The following is a 16,510-nucleotide window of genomic DNA, read 5'->3' as shown; positions in this document are numbered from 1 at the left end:
TACGTTTCTTATAAAGTTAAACCTACACTTTCCATATAATGGAGTAATCCCACTCCTGGATATGTGAGAGAAATGAAAACATATGTCCGCACAAAGACTTGTTCAAGAATGATCCTAACAGCCTTATTTACAATAATTCAAAATTGGAAGTTCCTCAAAGGTACGTCAGTAGCCGAATAGATAAATGATGCTGGCAATAAAAAGTATTGAGGTACTAATTAATGCTTACAGCAACAGGAGTAAAGCAGAAGAATGTGGACACAGTGGTCCATACTGTATGATCCTATGCATGTGAAACTATAAAAAATCAAGTCTGCTGTAGTGTAACAGAAAACATGTGCCTGGTTGAGGCCAGGGGAGGGGGAAGATAGCAGGCAAGGCGTGAAAGGGAATCTTTTGGAGTGTTGGAAATACTTCTTGATTGTAGTAGTACTTATATGTATGTGTTGTCAATATTTATCAAACTGTACCCTTTAATAAGTGTATTTTATTATATGTAAAATTAGAATGGGTAAAAGAAGTTTGTTTTTAGTGCTTATCAAATCTGGTTATACTTCAGAATCATCTGCTAAACTTTAAGTGTACATTCTTCTACTCTGTGTCGTCCCCAGAGAATCAACATCCAGCATTAGGTGTGCTCATCTGACATTCTTAAGAGCTTCAGAGGTGATTCTGATTCTCAGGGGACTTCAGAAATAATATTTTTTTCTTTCCTTGACTTCTCATTCTTTAAGACTCCTCGGGTCTAATAAAGTGAAATTTTAGTTATAAAAGTCATTACTGGACTTTTTTCATGTTATTCATATCCTGCTTTCATTAATGGGTTTTAGAAGAATTTTAAGTCTATATTACTTATTTTGAAAGTTTGCTTTTTTAAAAATAAAATATGCTTACATTGTTAAAATATGAAATATAAGGAAAAATTCCCATTTATCACATTTTTGAACTTATGAAGTGAGCTATTGAAATATCCTATCTAGTCCTGCAGTTTCATACCCCTGATTACTAATGATTTGGTGCCTGTTCTTCTAGATATTTCCCTATATTTATAGAAAAGAGACATAATCTAGTATCAATAGGGACAAATCTAGTATATTTTTAAATAGTCACTTATATATTTAAGTGCCTTGATTGCCTGTTTTATGGCAGCCCTGAGGCACTAGGCTCTGAGGCTGTTGAGCCAGAGACCTTTGTTCTCCTGTGGTGAGAAGATAGATGTTGATTAAATAAAACCACAAACATATTTATTAAAACTGTAACAAGTGTTTCAGAAGACAATTACAGAATATTCTAAGGTTGCATAGTAAAAATTAAAACATTTTTGACCCTTTCACTCTAGTTCAGATCCGTCCTTTGAAAGGTTTGCTTTTCCTAAAGCATTTAGTACTGCTTGGATAGTCTTAGTGTTCATTTGGATGAAACATCTTGCACATGAGAATCCTCTTATTAAACTATTATTATCTCCTCTTACTTTTAGCATGTTTGTATTATTTTAAAATACTAACAAAAATTAAGCATTTAGATCAAGTGAGACATTGAAAAAAAAAAAATTCACTCAGCAAATATTTGTACGTACCTCCCTGAGTCTTGGTCTGTTATTATATCATTCAGTTATATGCTATACAACATTTTGTTACTAGAACAATAGAAACTTGAAAATGGCAATTTGTTCTGGTAGCATATTTTTGGTGCTGCCAGAGGAGTTACTACCATTGGAATGTGTCAAGCACAAGTGCTTTTAAAAATATATTGTGGAATATATTAATGGTATTTAATACTAATGGAGAGTATGGTATGTGGGATGGAATTTTTGTGCTCATTTAAGTTTAGGAAATGGAGGACTAAAGAAAGGTAAACGTTGTTAGTTCTAGGTATTTTCAAAATTTTTAATATGTTATGTTCTAAATCTTGTAAAATGGAGCTGTAGTACACGGTGACTCTGTTTTTCATCATGGAACCCGTTCCTCCTTACCGTATTTGTAGGAATAGATATTAATATTTAAGGAAAGAAAGAAATCTCCAGTAGCATGTAAAGAAATCATAGTGTCATATTTTTTAAATGCATGATAATTTCACTGTAAAACCATTATTGTTTAGGCATGATTAGATTTGTATTTTATATGCTGGACTTTGAGGAATTATCAGGAATTAATTTACATGTAAGGAAAGAATCATTTTTCCATTCTTGCATCCTTTACTGGGAAAGGAACATTAAATTTATGTTTCTCTTATATTTCAGAACAAAGTAGAAGAGATGACTTAGAAGCGTTAGGTCACATGTTCATGTATTTTCTGAGAGGCAGTCTTCCTTGGCAAGGTTTAAAGGTAATTGTTTTTGTGTTTCTTTATTGAGTTTAATAAGGTATTAATTTATTAAGATACTTTCTTCCAAGTATTTAATTTTAAAATTACTTCTCAAGAGTTTTTTCTTTCTATTTTAGGCTGACACATTAAAGGAGAGGTATCAGAAAATTGGAGATACAAAACGAGCCACACCAATAGAAGTGTTATGTGAAAATTTTCCAGGTAATGAATAATGCTGTACTGATACATGTGCTTATTATACACAGAAAACTGTAAGTGTTAATTGTCATTACTTAAGTTTATAAGTACTTTTTTCATGCTTAAAAAAATATGATTTAAATGATGTCAGCATTTGATACACAGACCACAGGGGCAATTTATGTATTTGCTTTGTAAGATGATATTAATGGAAAAAAATCCTTCTAATAGTGTTGGCCAGTACCAGCTAAAATAGTATTTTCTTCAACAGCATACTTTCAATAAGTTGATATATTTGCTCAGAAATACCAACTGTAAAGTTTTGGTATCCAGTTTTAGTCATTTGAAACTCAGTATCAATCTCAAAGGAGGTATGTGATATATGATGTAGCCTAGTTTTCCAAGTACAGCAAAATCTACTAACCTTACTGCTTTTAGGCTAATTTTTTATTTTCTGAAGATAGTTTTGTTCTCATGTAGTTTTTTTGGCAACTCACATGAAATCAATCAACAAAAATTTACTTAAGATTTCTAAATTAATTAACGCATAAGAGTAATGTGTCTGTAATGTGTTAAAATACCTGTTAGAATATTTTGTTGTTGTTCAGTCCCTAAGTCATGTCCGACTCTTTGCGACCCGTTGGACTGTAGCATACCAAGCTCCCCTGTTTCCCACTATCTCCTGGAGTTTTTTCAAATTCACGTCCATTGTGTCAGTGATGCTTTCCAACCATCGCATCCTCTGTGGCCCCCTTTTCCTTTTGCCTTCAATGTTTCCCAGCATCCCGGTCTTTTCCAGTGAGTCAGCTCTTTGCAAATCTGTTGGCCAAATATAGGGGCTTTAGGTCCAGTGAATAAACAGGGTTGATTTCCTTTAGAATTGATTGATTAGGTCTTCTTGCAATCCATGGGATTCTCAAGAGTCTTCACCACTGCCACAGTTCGAAAGTATCAGTTCTTTGACACTTAGCCTTCTTTATGGTCCAACTCTCATATCTCTACATAACTACTGGAAAAACCATAGCTTTGACTGTAGGGACCTTTTGTTAGCAAAGTGATGTCTCTTCTTTTTAATATGCTGCTAGGTTTGTTACAGCTTTCCTTCCAAGGAGCAAGTGTCTTTTAATTTCATGGCTGCAGTCACTGTCGACAGTGATTATGGAGCCCAGGAAAATAAAATCCGTCACTGCTTCTGCTTTTTCCCCTTCTATTTGACAGGAAGTGATGCGACTGGATGCCATGATGTTATTTTTTTGAATGTTGAGTTTTAAGACAGCTTTTTCACTCTGATCTTGCACCCTCGTCAATAGGCTCTTTAGTTCCTCTTCACTTTGTGCTGTTAGAGTGGTATCATCTACATATCTGAGGTTGTTGATATTTCTCCTGGCAATCTTGATTCCAGCTTGTGATTCATCCAGCCTGGCATTTGCCTGATATACTCTGCATAGAATTTAAATAAGCAGGGTGACAGTATACAGCCTTGTCATCCTCCTTTCTCAATTTTGAACCAGTCCAGTGTTTCATGTCCAGTTTTAACTGTTGCTTCTTGACCCACATACAGTTTTCTCAGGTTAAGGTGGTCTGGTATTCCCATCTTTTTAAGAATTTTCCACAGTTTGTTGTGATCTGCACAGGCAAAGGCTAACACAGAAGTAGATGCTTTTCTGGGAGTCCCTTGCTTTCTCCATGATCCAGCAAGTGTTGGCAATTTGATTTCTGGTTCCTCTGCCTTTTCTAAATCCAGCTTGTACTTCTGGAAGTTCTTGGTTCACATACTTCTGAAGCCTTGCTTGAAAGATTTTGAGCATAGCCTTGCTAGCATTCAGTTGGGTATATCTTTCCCTTTATCCCTTGCCTTTTACTTCTCTGCTTTCCTTAGCTTCCTAATCCTCCTCAGACAACCACTTTGCTTCCTTGCATTTTTTTTCTTTGGCATGGTTTCATTCACTGCCTCCTGTACAGTGTTATAAACCTCAATCCATAGTTCTTCAGGCACTCTCTCTAGTAAATCTAATCCCTTGAATCTGTTCTTCGTCTCCACTGTATAATCATAAGGGATTTGCTTTAGGTGTAGTGGTTTCCCCTACTTTCTTCAATTTAAGCCTGAATTTTGCAATAAGAAGCTCATGATCTGAGCCAGTCAGCTCCAGGTCTTGTTTTTGCTGACTGTATAGAGCTTCTCTATCTTCAGCTGCAGAGAATATAATCAGTCTGATTCTGGTGTTGATCATTTGGTGATGTCCATGTATAGAGTCATCTCTTGTGTTGGAAAAGGTGTTTGCTATGACTAATGTGTTCCCTTGACAAAATTCTTTTAACCTTTGCTCTGCTTCATTTTGTATTCCAAGGCCAAACGTGTGTATTATTGTGGATAACTCTTGACTTTTTCCTTTTGCATTCCAGTCCCCGAGATTATGAAGGGCTTTCCAACTGGTTCTAGTGGTAAAGAACCCATATGCCAATGTAGGAGACTCGAGAGATGTGGCTTCGATTCCTGGGTTGGGAAGATCCCCTGGAGAAGGAAATGGCAACCTGCTCCAGTATTCTTGCTTGAGAAATTCCATGGACAGAGGAGCCTGGCAGGCTTCAGTCCTTGGGGTAGACTTACAAAGAGTCAGACACGACTGAGCACACATACACACAGCCTAATTATGAAAAGGACGTCTGTTTTTGGTGTTAGTTCTAGAAGGTGTTGTTGGTCTTCAGCTTCTTCAGTATCAGTGGTTGGAGTATAGACTTAATTATTGAGATGTTGAATGGTTTGCCTTGGAAATAAACCAAGATCATTCTGTCATTTTTTGAGATTTTACCTAGATACTGCATTTCGGACTCTTTTGTTGACTATGAGGACGACTTCATTTCTTCTAAGGGATTCTTGCCCATATAGTTGATATAACGGCTATCTGAATTAAATTCACCCAAATCTTGTCCATTTTAGTTCACTGATTCCTAAAATGTTGATTTCACTCTTGCCATCTCCTACTTAGCCATGTCCAGTTTACCTTGATTCATGGACCTAACATTCCAGGTTCCTATGCAGTATTGCTCTCTATTTTTTTTTTTTTTTTTTAATTTATTTAATTGGAGGCTAATTACTTTACAGTATTGTGGTGGTTTTTGCCATACATTGACATGAATCAGCCATGGGTGTACATGTGTCCCCACTTCCTGAATCCTCTGCCCCACCTCCTCCTGCACCCCATCTCTCTGGGTTGTCCCAGAGCACCAGCTTTGAGTGCCTTGCTTTATGCATCGAACTTGAGCTGGTGATCTGTTTTATATATGGTAATATACATGTTTCAATGCTAGTCTCTCAAATTGTCCCACCCTCGCCTTCTCCCACAGAGTCCAAAAGTTTTTTCTTTACATCTGTGTCTCTTTTGCTGTCTTGCATATAGGGTTGTCATTGCCATCTTTCTAAATTTCATATATATGCATTAACATACTGTATTGGTGTTTTCTCTTTCTGACTTCGCTCTATATAATAGGCTCCAGTTTCATCCACTTCATTAGGATTGACTCAAATGTGTCCTTTTTCATAGCTGAGTAATATTCCATTGTGTATATGTACCACAACTTCCTTATCCATTTGTCTGCCGATGGACATCTAGATTGCTTCAGTGTGCTAGCTACAGTGTTGTTCTTTATAGCATCTACGTTACTTTCACCAGCAGACACAACCGTAACTGAGCATCGTTTCCCACTTTGGCCCAGCTGCTTCCTTCTTTCTGGAGCTATTAGTAGTTGCCCTCTGCTCTTCCCCAGTAGCATATTGGGCACCTTTAGACTTGGAGGGGTCATCTTCTGGCATCATATATCTTTCCCTTTTCATATAGTTCATGGGATTCTCCAGGCAAGAATACTGGAGTGTGTTGCCATTTCCTTTTCCATTGGATCACATTTTGTGAGAACTCTTCATTATGACCCATCCATCTTGGGTGGCCCAGCATGGCATGGTTCATAGCTTCAATGAGTTATGCAAGCCCCTTCACCGTGACAAGGCTGTGATCCATGAAGAGGGTTGTGATTTATGCAGTAACAGTAAATGAGAACCAAACTTGAAGGTAGAAGATGGAGCTTATATTCAATTCAGTTCAGTTCAGTTCAGTCGCTCAGTCGTGTCCAATTCTTTGCAACCCCCATGAATCTCAGCATGCCAGGCCTCCCTGTCCATTACCAACTCCCGGAGTTTACTCAAACTCATGTCCATCGAGTTGGTGATGCCGTCCAGCCATCTCATCCTCTGTCGTCCCCTTCTCCTCCTGCCCCCAATCCCTCCCAGCATCAGAGCCTTTTTCAGTGAGTCAACTCTTTGCATGAGGTGGCCAAAGTAGGTTGCTGCAAAAGTAATTGTGGTTTCAGACCGTGAATTTAAATCATTAGAACCAGGCTCTGACACATCTTTTTTAATCAAAATAGGAACCATTACAGGCAACACAGTTTTGCCCACAAGAGAGAAGTTTGTTTATTCCTGGATCCCAGGGACAGGGGAGCCTGGTGGGCTGCTGTCTCTGGGGTCGCACAGAGTCGGACACGACTGAAGCGACTTAGCAGCAGCAGCAGCATAAAAATCTGTGCTTCCAGATTCGATGAAGTCTTGGAAAGCATTTTCTGCCTCCTGCTGATTGTGGAAGCATTTTCCCTGCAAAAAGTCATCAAGATGCTTAAAGAAGTGGTTATCAGTTGGCGAGAGGTCAGGTGAATATAGCAGATGAGGCAAAACTTCTTAGCCCAGTTTGTTGACCCTTTGAAGCGTTTTTTGTATGATGTGTAGTCAGGCATTGTCATGGAGAAGAATTGGGCCATTTTTGTTGACCAGTGCCGGCTGCATGCATTTCAGTTTTCAGTACATCCATTTGCTGAGCATACTTCTTAGATGTAATGGTTTTGCCAGGGTTCAGAAAGCTATAGTGTAATGGACCAGCCAGCATCAGACCACCAACCAGTGACAGCTTTTTTTGGTGCAAGTTTGGCTTTGAGAAGTGCTTTGAAGCTTCTTCACAGTCCAGCCACTGAGCTGGTTGTCTCTGGTTGCCATATAAAATCCACTTTTCATCACATGTCACAATTTGATCGAGAAATGGTTTGTTGTTGTAGAATAAGAGAAGACAGCACTTCAAAACAGTGATTTTCTTGACTTGCGGTTGGCTCATGAGACACCCACTTATTGAGCTTTTCAGCTTTCCAATTTGCTTCAAATGCTGAATGACTGTAGAATGGTCGACGTTGAGGTTTTTGGCACTTTGTTGTGTAAGTTGTAAGAGGGTTAGCTTCGATGATGCTCTCAATTGGTTGTTGTCAACTTCTGATGGCCGGTCCCTGGGCTCCTCATCTTCAAGGTTCTTGTCTCCTTTGCAAAACTTCTTGAACCACCACCACAGTGTATGTTTTGTTAGTATTTCCAACGCCAAATGTGTTGTTGATGTTGTAAGATGTCTCCGCTGCTTATGACCCATTTTGAACTTAAATAAGAAAATCACTTGAATTGGCTTTTTGTCTAACATAATTTCTGTAGTCTAAAATATGTATATAATAAAAAGCAAGTAATTAGTCATTAGCAAAAAAATAGTGAGAAATGTGCATTAAAATGATGTATAACCATACTTATTTGAGAATGTATTCCAATATCAAATGGCAATGTTGCTAGATCCGTTGGGTAGAATGCCATTTAGCCTAGGTTAAGTATTTGAATCCTCTTTTGGTCAGTTAGTTTGTGTCGCAGATTCTAAAGGACATCCAGCAAACTAGTGCAAATGCTTTCATATATAAATCAGCTCCCATCAGTATTAACAGTATGAGCTGAGTATGGTGTTTTGTGATTAAATAATTATGCATTGTTGAAATTTCTATTTCGACCTTCAGTACTAGCCAAGGTTTCTATTAAAAATATTATTTTAAAAAAATTTCAGCCTTTTCTCATGAAATGAAGCCAAAATAATACTTGTTAAATCTCAGGTTTTTCTTTTGTCTCTATTTCCTTTCCTCCCTTCTTTTCACCCTTTTAATTTTATTGTTATTAAGTTCATAATATTTTCACTGATAGTAGAATCTTGCTACTTTTTCATGTGTTCTTATAATACTTGTCCTTTTAGATATTTATAATTTTGTTAAAATGTATATAGAAAAGTTTAATCAGAGTAATTTTTATTTTCTTTCTAGAAGAAATGGCAACATATCTTCGTTATGTAAGAAGGCTAGATTTTTTTGAAAAACCAGATTATGACTACCTAAGAAAACTTTTTACTGACTTGTTTGATCGAAAAGGATATATGTTTGATTATGAATATGACTGGATTGGTAAACAGTTGGTGAGTACTCCAGGCTGTATAAGAAAAACAAAAGATTATTTGTAGTACTTAGCTTCCTTTTTCACAGTAGAGAGCCTCTATTTGAAAAGAGTTGAGAACAAATAATTTTTTATTTTGAAGTATAGTTGATTTACAGTATAAGTTTTAGGTGAACATCATAGTGATTTAAAATTTTTATAGATTACGCTCCATTTTAAGTTATTACAGAATAATATCTATATTTTTCTGTGCTGTACAGTATATCCTTTTTGCTAATTTATTTCATAGATGGCAGTTTGTGTCTCCTAATCCCCTACTCTTGTCTTGCCCCTCCTCTGTTTTTTCTCCTCACTGGTAACCACAAGATTGTTCACTATATTTTTAAGTCTGTTCCTTTTTTGTTATATTCATTTGCTTGTTTTATTTTTAAGACTCCACATAATAATGATAACAAGAGTATATTTCTCCTAAGCATAATTCTCTATAGTTCCACATTGTTGCAAATGGCAGAATTCCATTCTTTTTTATGGCTGAGTAATATTTTATCATCTAGTCTAATTCAGTCACTCAGTCATGTCCAACTCTTTGTGACCCCATGGACTGCAGCATGCCAAGCTTCCCTGACCATCACCAACTCTTGGAGTTTACTCAGACTTAACGTCCGTTGAGTCAGTGATGCCATCCAACCATCTCATCCTCTGTCATCCCCTTCTCCTCCCACCTTCAATCTTTCCCAGCCTCAGGGTCTTTTCAGATGAGTCAGTTCTTTGTATCAGGTGACCAAAGTATTGGAGTTTCAGCTTCAGCATCAGTCCTTCCAATGAATATTTAGAGCTGATTTCTTTTAGGGTGGACTGGTTGGATCTCCTTATAGTCCAAGGGACTTGCAAGAGTCTTCTCCAACACCACAGTTCAAAAGCATCAGTTCTTCGGTGCTCAGCTTTCTTTATGGTCCAGCTCTCACATCCATACATGACTACTGGAAAAACCATAGCTTTGACTAAATGGACCTTTGTTGGCAAAGTCATGTCTCTGCTTTTGAATATGCTGCCTAGGTTGGTCATAACTTTTCTTCCAAGGAGTAAGTGTGTTTTAATTTCATGGCTGCAGTCACCATCTGCAGTGATTTTGGAGCCCCCCAAAATAAAGTCTCTCACTGTTTCCACTGTTTCCCATCTGTTTGCCATGAAGTGATGGGACCAGATGCCATGATCTTAGTTTTCTGAAGTTAAGTTTTAAGCCAACTTTTTCTCTCTCCTCTTTCACTTTCATCAAGAGGCTCTTTAGTTCTTCTTCACTTTCTGCCATAAGGGTGGCATCATCTGCATATCTGAGGTTATTGGTATTTCTCCCGGCAATCTTGATTCCAGCTTGTGCATCATCCAGCCCAGCATTTCTCATGATGTACTCTGCATATAAGTTAAATAAGTAGGGTGACAGTATACAGCCTGACGTACTCCTTTCCCAATTTGGAACCAGTCTGTTGTTCCATGTCCAGTTCTAACTGTTGCTTCCTGACCTGCATACAGATTTCTCAAGAGGCAGGTCAGGTGATCTGGTATTTCCCTCTCTTTTGGAATTTTCCAGTTTGTTGTGATCCACACAATCAAAGACTTTGGCTTAGTCAATAAAACAGAAGTAGATGTTTTTCTGGAACTCTCTTGCTTTTTCGATGATCCAGTGGATTTTGGCAATTTGATCTGTGATTCCTCTGCCTTTTCTAAATCCAGTTGAACATCTGGAAGTTTATGGTTCACATATTGTTGAAGCCTGGCTTGGAGAATTTTGAGCATTACTTTACTAGCGTGTGAGATGAGTTCAATTATGAGGTAGTTTGAGCATTCTTTGGCATTGCCTTTTTTTGGGATTGGAATGAAAACTGACCTTTTCCAGTCCTGTGGCCACTGCTGAGTTTTCCAAATTTGCTGGCATATTGAGTGCAGCACTTTCACAGCTTCATCTTTTAGAATTTGAAATAGCTCAACTGGAATTCCATCACCTCCACTAGCTTTGTTTGTAGTGATGCTTCCTAAGGCCCACTTGACTTCACATTCCAGGATATCTGGCTCTAGGTGAGTGATCACACCATTGTGGTTATCTGGGATGTGAAGATTTTTTTTATAGTATTTCTGTGTATTCTTGCCACCTCTTCTTAATATCTTCTGCTTCTGTTAGGTCCATACCATTTCTGTCCTTTATTGTGCCCATGTTTGCATGAAATGTTCCCTTGGTATCTCTGAGTTTCTTGAAGAGGTCTCTAGTCTTTCCCATTCTGTTGTTTTCCTCTCTTTCTTTGCATTGATCACTGAGGAAGGCTTTCTTATCTCTCCTTGCTATTCTTTGGAACTCTGCATTCAAATGGGTATATCTTTCCTTTTCTTCTTTGCCTTTCTCTTCTCTTCTTTTCACAACTATTCGTAAGGCCTCCTCAGCCAACCATTTTACCTTTTGCATCTCTTTTTCTTGGGGATGGTCTTGATCCCTGCCTCCTGTACAGTGTCCCAAACCTCCGTCCATAGTTCTTCCTTAACGTTTCTTTTAAAAAAATTTTTTTTTTTTTTTTAATCTTTTTACTTTTGGCTGTGCTGGGTCTTCATTGCTGTGCAGGCTTTTCTCTAGTTGCAGAGAACAGGGGCTATCTCTAGCTGCAGTGTGCTGGCTTCTCATTGCAGTGGTTTTTCTTGGCTCTCGGGCTTGCAGGCTTCAGTCGTTGTAGCACGTGGGCTCTAGAGCACAGACTCAGTAGTTGTAGCACTCAGGTTTAGTTGCCCCAAGGCATGTGGGATCTTCTGAATCAGGGATTGAACCCATGTCTCCTGCATTAGCAGGTGGATTCTTTACCACTGAGTGACCAGGGAAGCTCCTCTCCATGTCTTCTTTGTCCATTCATCTGCTGCTGGGCACTTAGGTTGCTTCTCTATCTTGGCTGTTGTATATAATGCTGTTTTGAACATTGAGGTATATAAACCTTTTGAATTACTTTTTTCATTTTCTTTGAATATGTACCCAGAGGTGTAATGCTGGATCATATGGTAGTTATACTTCTGGTGTTTTGAGGAATCTTCATAATGTTTACCATAGTGGCTGTACTCATTTAAATTCCCACCAATAGTGCACAAGGGTTCCGTTTTATCCATATCCTCACCAACAATTGTTATTTCGTGTCTTTTTAATAATGGCCATTCTGACAAGTGTGAAATGATGTCTCATTATGGTTTTGATTTTAATATCTCTGATGATTAGTAATATTGAACATTTTTTCATGTATCTCTTAGCCATCTGTGTGTTTTCTTTGGAAAACTATTCAGATCTGCTTATTTGTTGTTTGTTTTTTTGGTACTGTATGAGCTGTTAATAAATTTTGAATATTAACCTCTTTTCAGTAATATCATTTGCAAATATATTCAGTAGGTTGTCTTTTCATTTTGTTGATGGTTTTCTTTGCTGTGTCAAAGCTTTAAAGTTTAATTAGGTTCCATTTGTTTATTTTTGCTTTTGTTTCTTCTACCGTTAAGAGACAGATCCAAAAAAATACTGCTACAATTTAAGTCAGAGTGTTCACTTATGCTTTCTTCCAGGAATTTTGTGGTCTCATACATAAAGGTCTTTAATCGTTTTGAGTGTGTTTTTGTATATGGTGTTAGGATATGTTCTGATCTCATTCTTTTACACACAGCTGTCCAGTTTTTCAGCACCACTTAGTGAAGAGACTGTCTTTTCTTGTTTGTATATTCTTGCTTCCTCTGTCATAGATTAATTAGGTTAATTGACCATACATATGTGGGTTTATTTCTGAGCTCTCTTTTCTGTTGACATATGTGTCTGTCGTTAAGCCAGTACTCTGCTGATTTGATTACTGCAAGTTTGTAGTATAGTCTGAAGTCAGGGAGTGTTATACCTCCAGATTTGTTCTTTTTCCTCAAGATTGTTAGACAGGGTCTTTTGTGGTTCCATATACATTTTAGGATTGAGAATAAATAATTTTTAAAGGATTCATTCTTTGAGTTTTGTAAGAATGGAGAATTTGGAGTCTGCTTTTTAGAGTAATGGGTTATTTTGAATGTTTTACTTTTGATTTGGTTCTTAATATCAAACATACTTTTTAAAAATATAGTATTCTAGTGACTACTTTAAAAGATCAGCTAGTTTTTTCTTTAGTCATTGCTCAAGATATTTGTAATTTTAGAGTATACTTTAATTAATCTAGCAGTTTTAGGTTATTTTGCAATAGACTGATACTTAGGTATCAGAGCAACTTTAGGTTTTTTTAACTATAAAAACTGCCCCAAAAATTTGTCTTGATCATAACTGTGGGATTAGTGTCATTACTTAAATGAACACAACATTAAGTTCTTTCTTTGAAGAGATGACTTAAAAAAAATCAAATATTTATTCTCAGTAGTCTTCTTTTTAAATAAATAAGAATGTCTTACAAAATTTACTTTAATTTCAGTTCGCTGATACCAAATTTTGTCCATATTTGGAACTACCAAGCTCTCAGGTTCAAGTACTTTCGAACAATTGACTTACTTAAATGTTTAATCTGTATTTTTCTTAGCTCCAAAGTGATTTGAATACATATTGTATCTAAAATGCAAACCTGAATAAACTTTGATTAATGCATTTATTATGAAATTTTGAATTATATTTGATAGTTTAGATTTTATAAAAGTCTTCTGAGTTAAAATGTTGACAGTAACCAATTTTATTAGCTTATTTAAAAAATTATTCCCTTAATTTTCATAAAATAATTTTTTATGTTTATATATTGGCTTTGGAAATGAGAGGCATAAACAAATACATTTTGTTTTTTTTAATAAGAATTAACCTAAAACGTAATGGTAACATTAAAAGGTCTTTTGTTGATATAAAAATAAATACTTGATAAACTATTGAAATATTTTGAAGCTACTTTAAATAGTAGTTATAATTTCTTTGCTTTAATTTGGTATATTTAACAACTTATTTTAGGGAAGATACCTTTTCTTAATTAAGGCTTTATGTAATATCATCTTTTATTATTTTTTTATTATTTTAAGGTGCTAAATAATTTTAAATAAGACTTCTGAAATAGAATGCATTGATGCTAATTGTTATTGTGTCGCAGCCTACTCCAGTGGGTGCAGTTCAGCAAGATCCTGCTCTGTCATCAAACAGAGAAGCACATCCCCACAGAGATAAGATACAATCCAAAAATCAGGTTTGCTGTCCTTTTAGATATGAACTGTCTTGATTTATTTCTGTGTTACCTTCTCACTGTTTATAAATGTATTTGGTGTTTTATCATGCCCAGATGACAGCTTTATAATTTGTGCATGTGTTTGCACATGTGTGTATACATACTTACATATACATATTGAATGATTGAAATACATATCCTTTTCTTCTAGAAAACAGACCATATACAGACATATTAAGGATAAAAATGCACATATTTTCAATGCATAGGCTATTTCCCCTAAAGGTCACATTAAAATTGTTTAATCACAAATCCTGATTAGTGGTGTTAGTATAAACTTTGAGAATATTGTTCTGTTAGAATGGAAGTATTTGGATAACCTGTTGGAATGAATTGTAATAGTAGCTGTTCTTTCTAACTGTAGTCCAGTTTAGTGTAATAAATTATTTACTGAGTTCTGTTATTTGAAAGCTACTGCTCTCCACATTGCAGAAATGCAGAAGTAAGGAAAAACATACAGCCTGTGACAAATGACTTTGTAATAAGTGGCTAAGAGCTCACTGAACCTCTGAAATCAATCAGACCTGGATATGGCAGGTTACTCATTCACTCAAAGCCTCAGTTCTCATCTATAAAAGAAATAACGCATGTTAATTCTTACTAGCATATAGTAAGCATTCATTAAGTCTCAACTCTTGTGGCTGGTGTTCCTGTTATCATTATTACAATAAATTCACAAATAACTACATAACAATGCAGAATAAACTGTACCATGGGAGATACATTAATAAAGTGCCATAGAGGATCATTGGAATATGTAGGATCTATTTGCAAAGGTGGTTTTTGAGATGAGCATGAAAAATGAATGGAATTTTTAAAGGCGGGCTAAGGAATAAGAATTTTGGAGAGAGTGAGCATTAAAAAAATATAAGGCAAAAGTTTAAAAATGTGGAATATGTCTGAGGAGAAATAAGCAGTTGGTTTGGAGCAGAGAGCAGGTTGAAGACAAGATATAGAAGATTCATTGAAGAGTTGTATTTTCTGGGTAAGATAAATTGGAAGCTGTTAAATTTTTGAGCAACACTTTCACTCGTCTTTTTTATATAAAGAAACCTTACTGAATCCATTTTTGACAGAGAATTTTTGCTGTTACCTTGAATTAAACGGTATCTTTAGAATTTTCGGTTATAACCCTTTTTGGAGAGGGGTAGTATGCTGTCTATTTTGTATTCCATCAGGGTTGAGGTGAGGGTTAAAAAAATGACATCAAAGAAGAAACACAACTTACTAAAAATCATAGTCAAATAAAATGCTACATTTAGGAAGTATTTATAATTTTATGCTTTAAAATATAGACAATTTAAAAAAGATTAGTTTTATAATTTTGCCTTAGAAAAACTGGGCAGTAAAGGGTCTTATATATAAATTACTTCCAGTATAAATTAAAAGACATTGATAGCTTGAGTACTCTGATAAGATGCTGTAAATAGAAAGAAAATGGGAGAAGTGAAGACTTGGAGTATGTGTTTTATAAATCAGTTAATTTCTCAAATGTATGTGGAACAAGACCAGTAATTCATGTTCTGTGAGGATCTCTACTTGAGCTATTAGGTATTGTAATAAATGAAACTCTTCTTTTATTGTTGAATTAAATTTTTCTTGAAATAAATTTAAATATTTTAAAGTTTTAACTTTCTACCTGTTTCAGATATGTCTTGCTAGGTCATTGCTAGTTCACTGAGGGTGGGAACCATATTCCGTTGATGTAGTCCTTCTTGCAATAAATGTAGGGAATCAATTTTTTTTTTTCAGGAAATCCTTTACTATAGCTTATTGAATTTGCAACCTAGATATATAGATTCTTATCATGATAGAAACATTATATATCTAGAAAAAAATTTCTTAACTATCTGTGATGCAGTAAACAGCTTAAGTTGTGTGATAAACCCACAGTTCATAATCCCCAAAGATGAAAGGTTAATTCTTTAAAAGTCTGAAACCTTTGTAATATCCCCAGATAAACAGTTTTAACTTAGAGTCAGTGGTTGAAGTTCAGGGGATCCTGAAATTTTACAGGAAATGTTGGGTGGATGCAAATGTTTATTTTGAGGAGAGGTTGCATAGCTTTTGGTGTCTTCTTAAAAGGGCCACGATTCCCAAATGTTGCCTGCTGTCCCATGGTCTCATCTAATTTATTTCACTTTAACCTAAAAGTCAGCTGAATTCTGGTGATAAATTTGGAGGATTTAATGAAGGGACATTAGAATTGTCATAAATGTTTTGATGACATATTTTATGCCACCGAGAATGTATTTGTGTATTGTACAATTTAATTCAGGAAGCTTAGTGCCAAAACACTTATTCTTTGTGTCTACTTGATTTTAACATCTCTTCTCCTAAAGGGTTTCTCTGGCCACTGATATTCTTAGTCTGCATATAGCCTGGTGTACTTGACACTTTGTGGCAAGATTTTCCTGACTTTAGTTGAAAAAGAAAGAAAAGAGCCCTGAAGTCTTTAGAACATAATGTAATTGTGGTAATG

General features: G+C 35.9%; 1 protein-coding gene across 13 annotated transcripts in view; it reads left to right on the top strand.

Moving 5' to 3' along the window:
* CSNK1G3 (casein kinase 1 gamma 3) overlaps positions 1 to 16,510 on the top strand; it is a 410,789-nt gene that overhangs the window by 367,461 nt on the left and 26,818 nt on the right. For 11 of the 13 annotated variants that reach the window (XM_055549423.1, XM_055549468.1, XM_055549458.1 and 8 more), the window contains 4 exons: positions 2,240 to 2,325; positions 2,442 to 2,526; positions 8,662 to 8,810; positions 13,897 to 13,989. In XM_055549423.1, the coding sequence (XP_055405398.1) occupies positions 2,240 to 2,325; positions 2,442 to 2,526; positions 8,662 to 8,810; positions 13,897 to 13,989 (413 nt within the window). The remainder of the gene's footprint in view (positions 1 to 2,239; positions 2,326 to 2,441; positions 2,527 to 8,661; positions 8,811 to 13,896; positions 13,990 to 16,510) is intronic. The other 2 variants (XM_055549441.1, XM_055549488.1) reach the window with 1 other exon arrangement.

This window comes from Bubalus kerabau, chromosome 1 (assembly GCF_029407905.1).
Source record: "Bubalus kerabau isolate K-KA32 ecotype Philippines breed swamp buffalo chromosome 1, PCC_UOA_SB_1v2, whole genome shotgun sequence".
Taxonomy (NCBI): Eukaryota; Metazoa; Chordata; class Mammalia; order Artiodactyla; family Bovidae; genus Bubalus; species Bubalus kerabau.
Note: the sequence above shows the minus strand (reverse complement) of the source record. Positions and strands in the feature narration are given on the sequence as shown.